Source organism: Myripristis murdjan, chromosome 4 (genome assembly GCF_902150065.1).
Source record: "Myripristis murdjan chromosome 4, fMyrMur1.1, whole genome shotgun sequence".
NCBI classification, from domain to species: Eukaryota; Metazoa; Chordata; class Actinopteri; order Holocentriformes; family Holocentridae; genus Myripristis; species Myripristis murdjan.
Window position 1 is genome coordinate 16,302,608 of NC_043983.1, and position 19,713 is coordinate 16,322,320.

The window sequence follows — 19,713 nt, forward strand, 5'->3', positions numbered from 1 at the left end:
GGCCTGTGGTAAATGCGCGTGTGTGCATGTGTGTGTTTGTGGAACAGCAGCATGCGACACCATGATTAAGTGTTTTGAATAATTGATGATTGCATCCCTCATTAAGCCCCAGTCTTCTGCTCCGCCAGGCTCCAGCTCTATTTTTATGCAACAGAATTCTTCTCCCCTCTCTTCCACTTCACAGATGTAGCGAATCCATCACTCACTTTAGGCCGTGCTGATGGGGGTCCAGAGGGGCTGTGGGGGATCTAAATCATGTCGAGTGGACATTTTTTAAACAGGCCGGCAGCACACTGGGCTGGAGCTTACTGATGATGGCGTCCCAGAGCGGAGCAAAGAGCGGCTGCTGGCTTCTGAGCTAGAGGGGACACCCAGGGCACAGCAGGATCATGTTTAAACTATGCTCTGGTGATACTGAGGGTTTGAGTCAGGTTCATGACCCGAGCTTCACTGCATGACAACCTACCCACTCACTGCAAAAAAAAAAAAAAAAAAAAAAAAAAAAAAATCCTCATCTTACTAAGTCATGTGGTCACAAATTCAGTCGTCCGTGTTATTTAGTAAATAAATAAATACATAACTAAATGAATAAATAACATTTTAAAACATCTGCCAGTGAGTGGGATGAGATAATCCCACTTGTTTCCAAAGATAATCAACCTCTTTCTAAAAACTTCCTGGATCAAGTGTCATTTTCTTGATACTAGTGGGCTGATCTGTCTTATTCTCCCCTCTTTCAACATGTTGTTCCCAGAAATTTCTGAAAATTCCTGAAATAAATGAAAATCCAATAGGAACAAGTGGGATTATCCCACTTGTTTTAAGAAAAGTGAGGTTTTACGACTAAGCATGAGACCAAGTGAGTTGATAAAATGGATATTTTCCGATATTTTCCTCCCTGTATACAGCTCATTCACTCACCTTCTTCACTCACATCCAGCAGCCTGTTTCCTCATGCTGTGTGCCGCTGTGCTGCTGCTTAGAATTAAAATACGGTAGATATGCCACAAGAATAAACTGAGGAGATATTTAGCAGGCCTGAAAAGTGGGCAGTCTGGTGTGTATGTGTGTGTGCATGTGTGTGTGCGTGTGTGTATTGTGCACATGTCCCTCTGTAGAATCCAGTTCAGGCTTCTTTTGCTGTCTTTGCCTTCCTCTGCTCATGGCAAGCAGCTGTAAATCTTTTAATCTACCACCTCTCTGCCGTGTTGGGAGCAGTTGTTGCATTATCTACAGGTCTGGTTGCATGGAGACCATCTGAGCTGACAAGTGGTTGCTGCACATGTTAAGAGAGCAGCAGCGGGAAGGATGAATAAAAACAGGCATGACTCGCTGAATAAATTATCATTCACACCCTGAATCCAGTGCCCAAGTTCAGCGGAAGAGCAAGCGTTTTACATGAGCTGGTGGAGACGACGGGAGCGAAGCAGAGCGTTGTAGTTGAATAGTAGAATGAACGTTGAACGAGGCTGGGAGAAGACCAAACAGACAGACAGACAGTCAGAATCAGAGTACAGGTTTTTTAATAAAGGCACATGCACACTGGCAGTCTGTCAGCAAAGCCGCTGCTTCCTCTCTGCATGAAAGAGACAGCCGTGCACACAAGGGTGAGCAGGACCAATTTACATTTTAGCACAGTAACAAGGCAGAGGAGACACACACACACACACACACACACACACACAAGGGAGGCGCAGGGAGAACGAGATTCGTTTTCATCTCTCTTTCCCCTTAAAACATGAGAACGGAGGAATTCCCTAAAGAGAACGCAGCGCTTTGATATCTACAGCCCCGTGTCTGTAAATAGGTTAGGTGAAGAAGATGTGAGCTGTGTGTGTGTATATATGTGTGTGTGTGTGTGTGTGTGTGTGTGTGTGTGTGTGTGAGTGTGTGTGTGTGAGTGTGTGTGTGTGTGTGTGAGAGAGAGAGTGTGTGAGTGCCGTGCTTGCGCATGTTTTTGTGTTAATATGCAGTCTGCACGTGCACGTGTATCAGCCATCTTGAGGGGTATACTATTTCTGGCAGCAGATTGTGGGTGGGAATTTGTGTGTGTGTTCATGTGTGTGTGTTTGTGTGTGTGTGTGTGTGTGTGTGTGTAGGTCTGTATGTGTGTTTACCTTTTCCTGATGAGGCCTCTGCTGAGTATTCCTTCTAGTCATTCAGGCAGGAAGGGACTCATGTGGAGTACCTATAGCAGCTCTGAGCGCTCTGTTTCCATGTTCCCTCCTGCAGGGCTGTGTTGTGCTGGCCGGTGGCCTGGCTGCCTGCCTGCTGAACCAGCCGCACTGCTGTTCTTACAGGCCTCCAGGCCTGCTACAGTAGCTGCTGCTCTATCCACCAGACAGCTGTGGTAACTGTTTTTGGGGGGATTGTTAGCGTGCCGTGCAGATGCAGTCATCGTTAAAGTTTATATGCTTTCTGCACTGCTGCTCCATCCCTGAGAGGAATTGTTTGAAACCCTGCACTACTAAAGCAACACTGTGGTCGTCTGGATGTGTGTACAGTGTTTTATGACTGAATGTATTTAGAAATGTGTTTTGAATCACTGAAAAACATGGGAATACTGTTCCATGCATGTATTGTACTTTCAAATGCATTTAATTCTATGAAGCATTCAAACAGACAGATGTCATTCCTGAAAATATAAACCCACTATGAGTGAAACTTTAAACGTTATTGCATATATTTCTTTCTTTTGTATGATTCTGATCGGTTCAGAGGTTTGACATTTGGACAGATGGCATTGCACTGTAGTGTTGAGTTGGGCAAAGTGTACTGATATGAAACGATTACCTGCACTGGACTTTACTCCATCACACACACACACACACACACACATAGACTCACACTATGTACACGCATAGTCTTTGGACTCATTCACCCCTCCACCCTTCCCACACACACACACACACACACACACACACACACACATTTGTCCTTTAACCCCTCTCCTTTATCTGATCCTTCACCCGTCCTCTCGTTCTCTTCCTTCACTCTTCCCTGTCTCTCTCTGAGCTGGATAGACAAGTCGTGCTGTCAAGTGCGTACTGTATTTTAACCATCGACAGATCATAAACTGGTAGGTCATAAACTGGTATATTTTTTACTGATTACTTTTAGTCCATACTTTGTGCTATTAAGACATGTTTTCATTTTCTCAAATAGATTGGACTTCGATTGACATTTCTTTCTCGCTGTCGTTTGCACGATCATTGTGTCCGTTGACATTTCAAAGTGTGTTTAACCATCTGATGCCATAAAACAGGGGAATATGAGTTGGCATTTTTTTGTGTGTGTGTGTGATTATTCATTTTCAGAAGGCAGTTAAGTCTCTCTTGGCTCAGGTGTACATGCACCTGAACCGTGACAGGTGAGTAACATGGGAATAACCTTTAGTACAGGCCGTCGTGGTTACTCATCTGCAAATACGACTTCCTCATCAAGACTCTGCTCTGTGTGTCAGAATACAAAGGGTACCATTTGCAGAAGTAAAGAGGGGAGGGAGAATAGGGGAGATGGACAGAACGCAGGTAGTGAGGAATAGAAGAGAGGTGGTCTCTATGATTAGTCATTATTCAGATGGAAGGAGAGCTGAATGAGTGGAGCCACTAATCTAACTCTGAGCCTGATGGACAGTACACAATTACCCTGAGAGAGAGAGAGAGAGAGAGAGAGAGAGAGTGAGAGAGAGCGATAGAGGGAGAGAGTCCACCTCCCCCTTGCCTTTTCTCTCCTCTCCTCTTTTTCTCTCCATCCGCCTGGCAGCCTTTACTCTAGCTGCAGATGATTTCTGGGCATTAAGCTCCTGTTGGCAGCATCCTGTTTATCAAGACACACACACACACACGAACACATGCAGAAAGACACACACACACAGAGCCACATCCTCTCATCACACACTCACGCCTGTTGGCAGCGCCCCATTTACGGACATCCAATTTACAGCTCGTTTCCTTCTCCTCCTCTCCTCCTGTCCATGTCTGCTCTAGTGTGGCTTCAGATTGCTGTCTAAATCCAGACACGCTAAGCCATGTTCGCATCCTACTCTGCTTCTACTTTTAGCTCAGAGCGCACGAGCCGATTCCAGGTCAAGCCGCCAGCACAGTGTTCAAGGCGGTTTTTTGATGGTGCTGCTCTTTCCTTCACACTGTCTCTCTGTGTGTGTGTGTGTGTGTGTCTGTGGGAGCGAAGGAGGGAGGAGGGGAGGGAATTTGTACAGCTGACGCTAGACATGGCTTGTTTTTTGAGAAATTAGCTTGTTCTCCCCTCCAGGGACTGTAGCTTAGATGTATAACTCTTCCTCTGGTCCCCAAAGAAACCAGCCATATGTCTGGAGCTGCGGAGTCGTCTGGAGAGTGGAGCTGCAACAGATTTTTCATTTTCAGGCTTGGAGTCTCGTTTCCTGCTAAATTTCTGTCTCACAGTCAACAAGTGGACCAGCAGTTGTTTCATCTTCAGTTGATGCATGGGTTGGACTTCTGTGATTAAGTGAGTGGTGCCGTTCAAGGAGCGACTTATAGCTTTTTTCCGACTATCAAGGGTAAACCAGAACTTACAGTAACAGTACAGGTTTGTTTCTGTTTCTGCTGCATGAAGAATCAGCTGTGAAGGGTATGAGGCGTATCATAAAAATACTCTCGCAAATGCTGCAAAAATTCGAAATGCACTTTTTCATGTCTTAATGGCTGAGTCGAGCTCCTGGTGAATACTTTCTTCTCCCCAAATACTGATAAGAGCATACACTTTTATTTTCATCCAAACTGCAATTTCCATTCGTTTGCCATTTGTTTTTGTAGTTACTGCTGTGTTGTAGTGCTCCCATGATAGCGCATGTTTGTGGAAGTCTTGTCAAATTAGGGTTTGACCCGTCAAGATTGACGGCACTGCTGGCTCCTCCTAAAGGGCTTGGTACTCAGCGACAATAACGAATCCCATGACGCAGGTTTCACATTGCTGCACACCTCTCTTCTTTCCTACAGTTGAAACGGTCATGACATGAAATAGCAGGATAAACACAGGTGTTACGAATGACATGAATCAGGGTTATATTCCATTTAAATGTACCTGAGTCGTTGCAGGACCATTTCTCTGTTAAACCTAAATGGAGCAGAACCTTAATTAATGACGTTAGTTTACACATGGGTTTAGGGTCATCCCATGGAAATTCAACAAGTGACTCCCACCTGACCTGCTCAGAAACAGCTGATTTTCTTTCTACAATATCTTTTGCATATTCAATGAAGCCATGCAAACTCTTACATTCATACCATATATTAATATTTTCTGAGTAACAGGTCTTCAGAGTACAAACGGTATGTCGAAATCCCTAGTTTATTCCTTATAGAGATAGCCAGATGAAATTTCCAGGGCTAAAAACACTCAAGTTAATTTTACAATTTTACATTCCTAGGTGTCACAATCCTGCGCCAAAATCTGCTTTTTCTTCAGCATGATTTTTTCTGTAACCAACTTTGAGCATCAAAATCTTGGGAAAAATGAAAGTTTCCACATTAAAACTGTACCAGTGTAATATCTATGACACAGTGTAATAGAAACAAGCATTGGTGTCCTCGATGTGTCATATGTTTTCTGATAATTCAGTCGAGAAAACTTGAAAAAGTGCATTTTGGGAAACCTTTCAAGGGTCATATCACCGTTTTATCACCGTCTCATTTTTAGCTACATTTTGAAAATAATTTTTTGAAAATAATTTGGACACAGAAGGCATCATAGCTAGAACATGAGCCTAGTCTTAAATTGCAGCTAAAAATGAGACCTGTTTGCTATTGAAACTGTCATTTTCCCAAGATACTGATGCTCAAATGTGGTTACAGAAAAAATTGTGTTGAAGAAAAAACAGATTTCCGCGTAGGATTGTGGCACCTAGGATGGATGTAAAACTGAATTGGTTGCAGTGTGTCACAGAGATTGTGTGTTTTTCAGCCCTGAAAATGTCATGTGGCTATCTCTATTAGGAATGAAGTTATGACGGTTCAAAAATGTTAAAAAAAATGATTTGAATAGAAAATAGTGCAAAATTTTGACCTACCCATATGTACTTTGAGGGCCTGTAACTTGTATGTAAGCTTTTGCATGGCTTCAGTGAATATGCAGAAGATATTGTAGAAAAAAAAATCAGGTAGGATTTTTTGTGTTTTTTTTTCTTTTTTCTGAATTGGTTGTTTTTATATGGAATGACCCTTTACCTGCTTTTCATGTCAAAATGGCTGCTGTGAAAAAGAGTAACCAGAAGGCAAAACCTCACCTCTGGTTCATGATTTTGTCATGTGATATTATTGACTGTTGCTGTAGCACTACACAGCGTGTTTTGAATCTTCGTTTTATAATTTCAGTTGTACGCCCTGCTAGTTATAAAAAAAAATTTAAAAAACGTGTTATTTTTTGAGTTGAGGCAGTGAGGAGTTTTCTTGGCTCCTTTTTCCCTGGTCCAAGTCAGTGATTAACGGACTGGCTCACTGAAACACAGGCTCCAGATGCCTCCTGAAAGACTACACAGCTAGTAGCTAAAGAACGAATGGGGGGAAAAAAAAGGGGGAAAAAAGGAGTCGATGGAGGGGGGGCATGTTCAGGGTTAGAGCTGAAGCCACTCAAACTCCATCCTTTCTGTTCTGTGTCTTTACTTCCTTGGGCTTTTCTCTCTCTCCTTTACCCCTTGCTCATTATCTTACTCACCCATTCTATGTCTCCTCACCCTTCTCTTTCTCTCCCCTCTGTTAATTTCTCTCCCCTCTAACCCCCTCTATCTCCACTCACTCTGTCTCTCTTTCTCTCTCTCTCTCCATCTATTTGGTGGAACAGTGCTGCTGATAATGCCTGTAATTGGAGTGACTCACACTTTTCCAGTGTGTTTGGACCAGATAAAGAATATTGTCAGCATTTTGCCGACATGGCCTCTGCTGGCAGAATTAAATGGACTCTGTTCTGTTCTGTCTGCAGCAAATTAAAAGCCTCTCAATTCATCTGCTCTCGCCCGAGGCTTACAGGGGCCTCCTATTCACTCAGAAACACCGTGGAGAGGGGGAGGAAGAGAATAAGAGAGATTTCCCTCTTCCCCAAGAAGCACCAATCTTTTCGTTTTGTTCAAGGCTGCGCCCAGCCTGCGTAAGAGAGGGAGAAGGAGACAGAGAGAGGGAAAGAGAGGTCAAGACTGGAAGTCTAAGGAGAGGTGAAGAGCAGCTCACAAGGTTGTCTGATTCATTATGCAGCGTGTCAACTTGCAGCTGTCTCCTGCTGTCTCTGTACTTCATCTTATCTGCTCTGTATGTGTGTGAGAGTGTTTGTCTGAATTAGTGTGTGCGTTTTACCGCGTGGCTGTGTGTGTGTGTGCATTCATATGGTGTGGTTACAGTGGAGATCTGGGTGTATTTTGGCTGCCAAGTTACGGTAGTCACTGCCAGTCAACACTTGAGAAAAAAGCAGCAGGCAGATGGGCGCAGAAGGGGCAGCCAGGCTCACATTGGGGCTGCAGGGGCACATCACACACTGGACAGGGAAGGTAAGGGGAAGGACAATGAGCCTGGCAGGACTGCGAAGTTGGATGACATTTGGTGCTGGCTTAGGTTTCGTAAAATGCCGTCTGAGACGATTGTGTCTACTATTAAATTTAGTTAATAAATTATTGAGTCATTGAGGAAGGAGGTGTTTTGGAGGAAAAGGCTTGTTCTTGCAGCGGTGTCCTTGCTGAGACAAGTTAGAGACAGGAAGCAAGAATTGCAGAGGAGGTCTCTCCACTCCGTTACCACGGGCAACATAGACTCAAGGCCCCTGTCAAAAACAAGCTCATTCTTATGCCAGCTGAGAACTCGCACTAGCTACGCCTGCCAAGAAGGAACACGACCTAACCAAACCTCTCTTTCCTCCCCTCTTTCTCTTTTTTTTTCTTCTCTCCAGCTCTCTGTGGGTGTGTGTGGGATGTCGTGTCAGGGCTAGAGCCCGTCCCTCTCCCATGAGCCTGTGTGCCCACACACACACACCTGGCGCCTCTACGCACACACCCGGCGCCCACACACACACACTCGGCGCTGACACCGTGAATTGGACCCTCGGAGCGGAGTCTAGCCCAGTTGGAGCCTGAGGATGTCAACAGAGACAGAGCTACAGCCAGCGGTCAGGCCCAGCAGCGTCAGACGGGACTCCAAGAGGAAAGGTATGGACAATTCGACATGCATGAAGTTTACGACACAAACACACCCTTATTCTTTTCAGCTCTGCTACCGATAGCTCAGGGCTCAGTTTCAGACTTTTAGAGTTCACTTTTAGCAGAAAGTACTCTAAACAATAGTATTTTGCCAGCGTTATTTCTATTTATTCTACTGTGGTGCCTCACTTGGTAAGATTTTCAATTAAATGCTGCCTATCTGCCAGTATCCACCGCCATGATCAAAGTGACAAGCAGTGTGTGGTCCTAGGCAGACCAAGAGCTGCACACAGACTCACTGCTGGCCACAATATTCAGTATAGTATTACTGTAGTCAATCAGTAGTGCCGCTGCTGTTGAAACTATGCTCTTTAGATCACGCATCACTGCAAAAAAATACTAGGCAAGACACTGTTTAGTCAACTGCATAACACTGAACCACAAACTGTTTTTTTCTTTTTGTAAAAACATTGTAGAGATATTATAGAAATATGGTAGATGAACAGTGGTTAAACCATATCCGTGGTGCCAGATACAAGTGTATCTTGTGCAGTTTGAAGTGAGACTTTTTTTTTCATTTGTTGAGTCTTCATGTAGTTTATAGAACATGTTAATTACACATGTAACTTGTTATTGAGTTCCAGCAGCCTAGAAAGCCGAGAAGAAAAAAAGAATGTGGGTTTTAATAACAAGATTGCTTCCTTTCAAATTTTAAATTGTGCTGTTGTAAAGCTGACCAGCACCTTCTTTGTCCCATATTATGTATTCGCTGTAAAGTAAGTCAAGCATCATTCAGTTGTTGTGGAAATAATTTTTTTTTTCTGGTATGAACATCTTCCCACATTGCAAACTTCTTTAGTATTAAGCCCATTACTCACAACACAGGCCTCTACAACCACTCTGGTCTCTTACACGGACCACTAGCGGGGCTGTTACACTCTTAGTCTTGTTTCTGTGTCTTTGTTAATTGCATCACAATTTCCTGTTCATGACTGGATTTGGGGTGCAGGTGTCAGAAAGCGGAGCTGCTGTTGCGGGTAGCTGGCAGATGCAGGGGTGTTACGGGACAGTAAGTAGCTACCAGACAGGTGTAGGGATGTTGTGGCTGGTAAGAAGCAAACAGATCCAGGTGTGCAATGCTCCAGAGGCGGGTAGCTAGCAGGTGTACGGGAGCGGGGCTGGGTGGTGCCAGAGCAGAGGTGATGCCAGGGGCCAGGCTGGCATCCATCACGCAGCTGCTCCTTGCCACCTGCCTGACTGTGTGAGCGATGCCCGGCATTCTCTGAATAAGCATCTGATTGATGTAGCTAAACTCTGGACACCACTGGGAATCATACTTAATGGATGTACACAAGCAGACAGGCACACATACACACACACTATCACCTGAAGCAGACGCCTCATTGCACACTCTGTGCGCTTCAGTCCCTGCAAACAAGCGCTGGTTCCCTATACACACTGTGTATGAGGGAAGGCTGAATGCCTCTCATGTCCTATTTAGAAACAGCATTGTTCTGCTGCAATAGAGATCATGTTCATCATTCAGACGGCTCTCCATAGTTAGGTAGATGCAAACGCACACATGCGCACATGCACATGCGCACACATGTTCATACACACGCAGACACACTCAGCAGTGCACTGGGACTGGGAGTGAAGCCCAGAAGAGCATATGAGAGGGAAGATGAATGGTTTGCCTTCAGCATTTAGACTTGGAGGTTTTCAGCCTTTCTTCTCTGCCTTCTTGCCCTCTCTCTGACTCTGTCCTCCTGTCCCTCGGCTCACCTTATACCTCGTCTCTCTCGTTCCCGCTCTCTCTTTTTCTCTGTACACCTTCCGCTCTCCCATTGCCTTACCCTCGTTCCTTTTTTGACACGGGATGTAGAATTGGCAATGCTGTAGACTCAGCCAGCATGGCTCAGATAGAGAACTCATCTCTCCTCTGATCTGGGTCATTCCTCCTGACACACACACACACACACACACACACACACCAACACTCACAGCAGGGTGATGAAAGTCAAATGCAATCATATACCACACACAAGCAAGGAATTCTGCTCTGAGCATAGGAAACTGTTTGATAATATTCTTATTAATGTGCTGTGGGTATATATGTGTGTGTGTGTGTGTGTGTGTGTGTAGGTATGTATGACCTAAAATGCTGTATGTACTGTAGATACAGTACATACACTTCTGTTTCTACATCTCTCTCTCTACCTCTGTCTCTCAATTCAATTCAATTCAATTCAATTCAATTCAGTTCAATTCACATTGTTTGCATGAAAGTTCAGAGGCAATATAACCAAAGAATTATGGTATAATACAATTTTACAATTCAAAATAGCATTTAAGTCATAAATAATTAGTTAAGTAAATCATAAATAATGAGTTAAATTACAAAAGAACACAGAGAGTGACAGCAGTCTCTCTCTCCCTCATCCTTTCTGTCTATTTCTATATCACTTTCCCACTCCATCTGCATCTCCCCCTTCACTTTCTCTTCTTCTCTCTCTTTTGAGTAGTTGGATTTTAATGAAAATAGATCCAGTGAATAGCTGAGGACCATTAGGGTGTAAATGAGGGACCTCGCTGTTGCCAGGATCACTGTAGCCAGGATAGTCCCTCACTCCTCTAATATCCTTCCTCTTCCTCCCCCTCCTCCCACAGTCTTGCTCTGACTCCTAAATGACCTTGCCCTGGTTGAGTGAGACACAGAGGAGAGACTGATCACAGAGAGAGAGAGAGAGAGAGAGAGAGAGAGAGAGAGACTAATGAGTGACTGTGAATGAGAGCTGTTTAATCTTGGCCCTTTGTTTCACAATTCTATGGAGAAGAATGTAATGAGAAAGAGTATGGCAGTGCTGTATGTCACACATTAATCACAGATCATGTGTGTCTGTGTCTGCGGGTGCATGCGCATGCGTGTGTGTATTCTGCACACACACACACACACACACACACACACACACACACACACACACACACACACAATAATTATGTTTCATTGGTGGAGCTCAGGGGTCATTCTTATAAGAACACTGTTTTTTCCCTCTCTTACCAGAAGGGTTTTATTGAATTACCATGACAAGGTAGAGATAACCTTTGAACTTTAGCATTTACAGGACCAAGCTGAATAACTGCAGCTTTCTGCTTCCTCCAGCAATGAAATAGACATTCTTATTGGTCAGGCTCAACTCTTAGAGTGTAATACTCCTTATTAATCCACAATAAATCCTGAAGATTACATCTCTCCACCTCTCTATCCCTCTCTTTGCAGCCCCACCCACACCCCGTTCCCACCCACCCAGTGTCTTTCTGCACTTTCTGGAACCATAATGATTCAAAGGCTCATGTAGGCGGCAGTTCAGGGCATCACTTAACTCTGTGGTGCGGTGTGATTGTTTGTGTCCCTCTTCACGTACTCCAGCCTTGACATTATACAACGGGATCAGCAGTCTCCAGCTAAAGGCTTAGAGTGGCTAATTAGTTTAAACTGTTAGTTTTATACAAGGAAACATATTTTGATATTCTCCACTATCAATAAAACATGGAGTTGACGAGCTGCCAGTGCAAACATTTTTATTTGAATGTCAAATTAGAACAGGCAGGCCAATTTGATTATATCTATGCAAAGCCTGACAGCTTCCGTGAAACAATTTTTATTCTCTTCACTTAAAAAAAATTGAAAGCAGTGCTTGTGCCTTGAATATTTGAGCTACATTTTCTGCTTTAACCGGCCGAGCAGATCATTCTGACATTACAGTCCAGGATTATACCGATCTGGGAAGTTTGTGAAATAATTACAGATGTATCCGTTGTATTCTGCACGCTGTGTTGCGAGATTTGTTCAAAACAACAAAACCTTTCAGCAATTGTAGAGGAGATCTCAAGGTTTCCAAAGACACCAAAATATGTCTTCCTATTCAAGTTCAAATATATTTAGAGCCCATAATCACTGTTATAGTCTCAAAGGGCTTTACAAGACCACAGTTCATAAAAAACAAAATGACATGCACTAACCTGAAGCCTCCTAAGAAAAAAAACAAAACCCCAGATGCCAAAAAAAAAGGGAGAAATAGAAGAAATCTTGGGAAAGACCAGAAAGAGGGAAGCCCCTTCCAGGCTGGCCAGGAAAGCGGTGGTGCTGAGTCTGTAGTTATTAGCTCTAATTATATCAAATGAAATTATTAGCTCTAATCAAATACAGCCAAGTAATTACACAAAACAAATAAATCAAATCACAATAAGATGAATATTACAAGAGAATAAAGCAAGCAAGCAGAGAAAGCATGAAATGATTTGATGTAATGGTGAAGCCATTTAAGCAATATCATACGAGAGGGTCGTGTATCAGCACGGCTGTGATATGATCATAGGTACAAAGCCACAGGCTTGCCACAGAAAGTGTGAAACTGCATTTATCCACGGGTTCTACAAACAACACCATTAATCAAATAATGGCAAAAGACACAACAGATTTTGATTTACTCAATTTTTTGGCTTCAGCAACACAAATAGTTCCATCAGAAATCAAGCAATTGAATTGAGCATGAACAGTTTCCTGACCCCCTGGAGCTTTCCACCCTAGTTTCTGTTCATGCTGCTTTCTTGCCCTGAAAGTTTCCTGTAAAGCAGCACTTCTTGACCCTCATCTTAACTGTAGCCGTAACCAAAAACCAAAAACCAAAACCAAAGCCACAGCCTGGGAAGCAGCACTACCAGGCACATTTGGGGCAAAAGATGAACAAAGCAGCCACTGGTGTTCACACTTCTCTCCTCCCACACATCATCTACTGACCACCATTCACGGTTTAACTCCAGTTATTCCTCTTATAACTCCTGTTAATGTTCAGGCAGTCAACTCAAGCTGTGCTGCTGCATACCAACACGAGATGCCTCACTCTCCACACATCATCTACCAAATGCGCCCTCCCAATTTGGCGGTCTGTTTAAGCTGCAAAAATTCCCACCTCTCCTTCTGACATGCCAATACTGCTGCTACCCTGTATTGCTGCCTGCTTTTTCAGACCCTCCACCACCCCAGCATCCACCTGTTGGCTCCGGCTAGGGGGAGGAAGATATCTCCTCATATTTACTCATCACTCTCATTATATCTACATGTAAATATATCTGCAGGGAGGGATGAGCTTGCCTTGAAGCAATGCTCACTCTATCCTGCTGCTGTAATAAAAGATTTCAAATGTGAGTTGTCTGACTGAAATGCAGCTAATGGTTATTACTGAACACTATTAAAGTGGAGTGATACAGAATCATAAAACGCCGGAGTGCTGTTGTATTGTATATCAGCACTCATGGAATGCATCTTGTCCAATCAAATCACTCCTCCAGTACTACTGTAACTGTTGCATAAAAAAAAAAAAAAAACAATAGCATCTTGAGACTGAATATTTCATGCAGCTTCAATGAGGCAGTGCAACCACCATAGATGATTTTTCTTCCTTGCCCAAATTCGAAGCTACTTAAAGACCCTCTTTGCCTAAAACAGGCTTTCTTTTTGTTTTGATACTCATGGAAGCTTGACTTTCACTTTACAGATTGGTACTGGTGCCAAATCTGCCACTTCAGTGCTGTTTTCATCGGGTATTGTGCCCTGCACGTACAAGCACAATCTGTAACATCACAAATGAGTAGAACTCACAGTCTACTGTGTGAAGCTATGCAAATTAGCGTATAACGTCTGATGCTACCAAAACTAGTGCAGTTGAGCGTTTTGGCGATGAACAATGCTGCCCACTGTAGACTGCAGACGAATGCCCGCTATTGCCAAAATGCTGGTGTTTCAGAGGCAGCCGGTGGAAGCAGACAGGGGTGTGGGGTCTCTCTGGGGAGAGCTGCAAATTTGCATATTCATAGATATTCATAGGTTCTTGCATTCTCAGACAGGATTAGGAAGTTGAAGTGCTTTCAAGCCATTTTCAGTAGTTTATTAAACTTTTTTGTTGAGGAAACAATTATTTAACACAGAATTTTGCGAAGGATTTAGAATACATCTGGAGGGGATCTTTAAAGGGGTTCAAGGGGTTAACAGGGTATTTGAGAGACATTCAAGTTTTATTTTACAATATTCTATTTTGGTTCAACTGTACAACCTCCAGATAGAAATGTGTATTATGTTAATTTAGGGTTTATGCTGCGTGAAGAAGGGCTTCTGCAGTGGAATCCTTTTCTTTTGAATAAACTGTGCTTATTTTGGCCAATTGTTGGTAAATTGTGACTGTGATAAGTGTGTTGTCTTAGCCAGCTGCTTTAGGTAACCAAAATTCATTTGGATATTTGGATGGGAAGTGCCATCCGAATTGTACGATTTAACAACCACTGTCGTCAATTGATGATCAAATTACTTTTTTTTTTCTCTGGATAGGCACTATTATATTCATAACATCATTAAATGTTCAAATAAAAGCATTTATTGATGCCTCTCTGTCTTTCATGATGTGACAGCTGATACGATCACACGCTATAATAACTTCCACTGCTGTCAACATGCGCAGTCAGCTGTCATCACAACTCTGAAAATCACGACTCTCTCACAACGGGATTCAGCCGAGGATGTGTGGGAGTGTGTTTGTACAGTGTAACTGGCAACCAGAGGCATGAAAAGAGTGGTTAAGGGTTATAGCTGTGCAGCTGTTAGCCTTTGTGTGTGTGTGTGTGCGAATGTGTGTGCGCACAAATGTGTATGTGTGGCGCATGTGTGTGGGTGTGTATTTGTTCGTCTCTGGTGTGCGATTAGCAAACACATTATCTTCTTCGTGTGGATATTATGCACACATCCAGTCTATCTGGCACAATCACCACAGCCATTTACTCTGATATGTTTCCCTAGGGAATCTTAGAGCACAAACAATCGTATTGTGTGTGTGTGTGTGTGTGTGTGTGTGTGTGTGTGTGTTTCTTCTATGAGAGGTAATCAGATCTATTCCATCCAATCAGACAAAGATTGAATTCAACTGGCTGTCTGCTGATGTGGTTGTCAGTGGAGGCCAGTGCTGAGTATTGGGGGGATAGAAGACAAAGACGAGATGCAACCCTCACTGGCACATGGTGACATACACACGCCAACCTGGCTTTCCCAACACTATATTTAGAGATAACTGCCTCCTCTCTCTCCTCTCTTGCTATCCCATGCCCTTCTTTACCATTAGTTTATTTCTGGAAAATGACTTGATCCGCCCATGATCCATCCATCCAGCTGTCTGTCCTTGCACCAATCTGCCCTTCCATGCGCCCATATGCCCATTTATTCATCCACTAGTATCTACAACTTTTTCCAGGCAGTACGTTAACAAGTGGGGAAAGTGAGGACCTCAAAAACGTCCATTTTATCAAGTCATTTCGTCTCATATTCAGTGTTAAAATCTTGTTGTGGGAAAATCTGGCAGTGGGATGAGATTTCACTTCGCAATATGGCGAAACAAGGCAGAGTATCACAGATCAGCCAACTAGCATCAACAAAATGACACTTGATTCAAGAAAATGCTCAAGACAAGTTGAGTGTAACTGGAAACAAGTGGGCTTATCTCATTTTACAGGCCAATTTTTTTTTATTTTTTTTTTACACTGAATTTCAGACTTAATAATTTGTTAATATAGAGATTAGAGATTTTTAGCTTGCAGTGATGTGGATTATGGTTGTGAACAAGTGGGATCAGTGACAGGCAGGTATCTCACTCCACTCAGCGACCTACATCTTCTCTGTGTGAGGAGAGGCTCCACTGGCACATCCTTTTGCCCCTTTTGCTGCTTCCCATCCATGCCTTCAAATTTGACCACGCTGAATTACCATTCAAAACGGCTGACTCAGAATAAAATGCCATTTGCTTTCCTGACTCTCTGACACAGTGTGTGTGTGTGTGTGTGTGTGTGTGTGTGTGTGTGTGTGTGTGTGTGTGAGTGACTGCAGTAGGTTGTATATTCTGTGATCTTCGCAGCATGTTCTGCTCAGTCCTCTCCTCTACACTGTTGATGTGGCTTTGCCCACCGCATCACTAACTCCTGTCTCCATAGCAACAGTTTGCTCCCTGCTCATAATTTGCACAAAAGAAAGCGTCCCAATGTCACACACATGCAGGCTCAAATATAGGCTGATACGCTGACCTGTCGTGCTGGTTGAAGGACTTCGCTTTGAGCATTTATCTTCTTTGTAACTGGCTCGTACTGTTTTGTAATTCTGTTTTCCTCCAACACACAGATCCCCCTGTTCACAGTTTACCCAAGACACATCAGTGCTGTCAGTTACAGTGAAATCTGTATTGTTAATAGCAGCTGATGGATTTGACGAATTTGTCTGTGTTTTGTCTGGCAAACTCCTTCTCTCAGCTCCAATTCCATCACCCCATCCTCTTGTAATTAGAGGAGGCGATTTAGGGATGTGCAACAGATATTAGTATGTACACAATGAGAGACATCGAGACACACAGAGACAGACTCTGGCAGATGGCAGACCCTCTGTTTCCCTTTCATGCTGTATGATGTTCTCCCCTCCTTTGCTCCATCCCCTCTGTCCCAGGACCCCGGCTGAGTGAGGAAAGGCAGAGGGGTTCGTTAGGATGAGACAGACAGAGAGAGACAGAGATGAGGGGGACGAAAAAACTTCAAGTGGCTCCATATTTTGGCAGAGATGACAAGCATGAGAGAAGGCTTTGTTCTGGCACGTTTGCCTTGGCATGAAAGGGGTCTGTTGTGTTTGAGAAGTTACCTGTGTTGCCTGACGCTTTGAACAAAAGGCCTCTGGTGTTCTGCAAGCGCTCACACACACACTCATATATACACACAAATGAGCACAAACCTGCTGTTCACACATGTTGTTACAGACCGTGTGATTGAGGAAACAAATTGTTTTGCCACTCTTCAGTCAGATGGGTCTCTCAGTAGTGATAGAACAGACAGAATAGTGTGTGAGAGTGAATACACTTCCTACTTTCTTTGATGACAGGAAGCATTTGAATGATGCGCACAACAGGGGGCTTACAGAGCTGCTTTTGCTTCTTTAACTGAAGTACAGTAACATTATGCAGTAGTGGAATTGTGTGTGTGTGTGTGTGTGTGTGTGTGTGCATGTTTGCATGTGTGTGTGTGCCAACATGGATGCCTGCTATGCAACTGCCTGTGTGTGAGTGGCGGCTTGGGGGCAACCAACAGCGCAGTCCGTGGGGGGAATCGTTTCAGTATCGCATGACAGGATGCTAGCGGCTTGTTTACACAGCCCACTCTCTGATGCCCTGTCAGAGCCCAGAAAACACACAGTTACACACACAAATAAAAGGCCGATGAGCACACACACACACACACACACACTCATGCGCATAGACACAGTGGCAATCATGCACACACACACAGGCCTTGTTCCCCTTCGTTAGTGAGACCAATTACCTTGTAATTAAAGCCAGGCCGAGAAACCAGCTTTACCACCAAGAGTCCTAGACATACAGAGGGAGGCAGACGGGGAGAAAGTAAGAGAGGAAGACAAAGAAGAAGAGAGAGTGAGAATGAGAGAGGGAGAGAGAGAGAGAGAGAGGATTGAGAATAGCCTCATGCTAGCAGAGCCATGGCTGGCACCTAATTAAATGGGGAGAACATTGAAAAAGATGAAATGAAATGAAATGAAATGAAAGGGGAGATGAGATGAATAAATCAGTTTCATTTATCCTCTGCAGAACATGCTACATACCCTGTCCACGGTCAGCTTTCCTAGAAGGGTGTGTTCACTTCATGAAGATACTGTAACAGTGCTGAATCCTAACACACACACACACACACACACACACACACACACCTTTCACGTCATCAACGTTCCATTTAAATTCTCTCTCTCTTTGTACACACTGCAGAGTGGGTTTCATTTTGTCAACATCAGGCGCTCCACACCGTCTTTCTAACCCCAGCCTCAACCAAGAATACGTCAACTCACTTGAAATGAGGGTTCCCTGTGACTTTAACCTGCGTTGATATGAGATCAAACCCAGACAAATGTATGTTTGAATATCTTTAAAATGTTTCAGGCTATCAGCGAACACTAGAGCTTACAAACCTCCATATCACAGAGAGCAAGACAGACATGGATTTAGAGAACAGCTGGAGTTCTCAGTCTCCTTAGAGCTGAGTCGAGGGCTGACAATATATATAAGTGTCTATCGATCAAGATTTTCTTCAGTTGTTTCTATCGCTCACTTTAGGGCAGTATTTTATGTCACTGAGTTGAAGCTCCCAGTTGTATTGAGTGCACTATTACTTCATGTGAGTATAACAAATAAAACTCAGCCTGACCGGACAAGATGAAGAACCTGTACCTGAAAGGCCAAATACTTCTGTTGTTTCGACTTCGTTTGGTTATAAGAAATCTGACAACGACCAGAACGCTGCAGATCGGTTCCTACCACTTGCAGAAGAATCAACAGAGCCGGCACAGCGAGAGCTAAAAGATGTAAGTCAGCGGAGGGCAAGTGTTGAAAGCAAAAGCAAACCGCAGCCTTCCGTTCAGTGCCACTTCCAAATAAAAGGAGAAAAAGAGAAAGCGCCTTTTATGTGTGTTTCGTTCACATAATCATCAACAAGTCGGTATTTTGTCTAGACAAGTTTTTTTCAGCAAATTTGGAGAAAGCATACTTTATCGTGACATACAGTGGTGGAAAAAAGTTTTCGGACGCCCTTAAAATTTTTACACAATCTCACAATCTCAAATGTTATCATGAAATATTTGTGGAAAAATCTTTTTTGTGTTTCAAAAGGTGTGGCTGCATTAGACACATACAAACAAATAGAAATTATATTTTTTTTGTTTATTGTTTACAAGAAAAACTAACAAAACTAAATTCTTGACAGTTTAATCTTTATCTTCAGGTGTGTTTCCTGCGTTAGGTTCCTTGTTTTAGACATTTTTGTGTCTGAAGAACTTTCAAATGTGCTGGCTTTATATAGACACCAAGCTTGGCAACAAAAATTGTGTCTTTTAATAAAAAAAAAAAACGACCTTCATCACTGGTACCAAAATGACCCAATACTCAAAATTTCTTATATATTTTTATTGAACCAATCAATTTTAAGTTTTTAATGGCTTTTTTAGGATTTGTTTAGTATTTTGGCTGTGACTGTACTAAAAGAAATTGCACTTGAAGACCTAAGAGTGATTTGTTAATGCAATATTTCACAAATGCATGGGGTGTCCGAAAACTTTTTTCCACCACTGTATATCGTTATCAAGATACAACATGATCCATGTTGTGATAGAGGATTTTTTTCCACAGCTTAGCCTTAGCTGTGTCTCTGCTCTCTGCTCACTCTTGCCTTCAACAAGCCAAAAGTTTTCCCTGTCTGCCTTCACAAAGTGACCTTGACACAGGTTGTGGGTGATTGTGAGTTTGTGTGCGAGGGGGGTAATGGCAGTGTGTTGTGCCTGTCCCCAAAGTGTCTCAGGCCTAATTTGTTCTGTGTTTTCTGTCAGAGAGGATCGCAACAGGCCTCAGGGCACACATGCGTCTACCCACACACACACACACACACAGACACAGACACACTCGCACATACATGCACAC

The 19,713-nt window shown here is 43.3% G+C and overlaps 1 protein-coding gene across 1 annotated transcript in view; it reads left to right on the forward strand.

Moving 5' to 3' along the window:
- dab1a (DAB adaptor protein 1a) overlaps positions 1–19,713 on the forward strand; it is a 79,690-nt gene that overhangs the window by 19,909 nt on the left and 40,068 nt on the right. The window contains exon 2 of the mRNA XM_030049345.1: positions 7,912–8,167. Coding sequence (XP_029905205.1) covers positions 8,098–8,167 — 70 coding nt within the window. The 5' untranslated portion in view covers positions 7,912–8,097. The remainder of the gene's footprint in view (positions 1–7,911; positions 8,168–19,713) is intronic.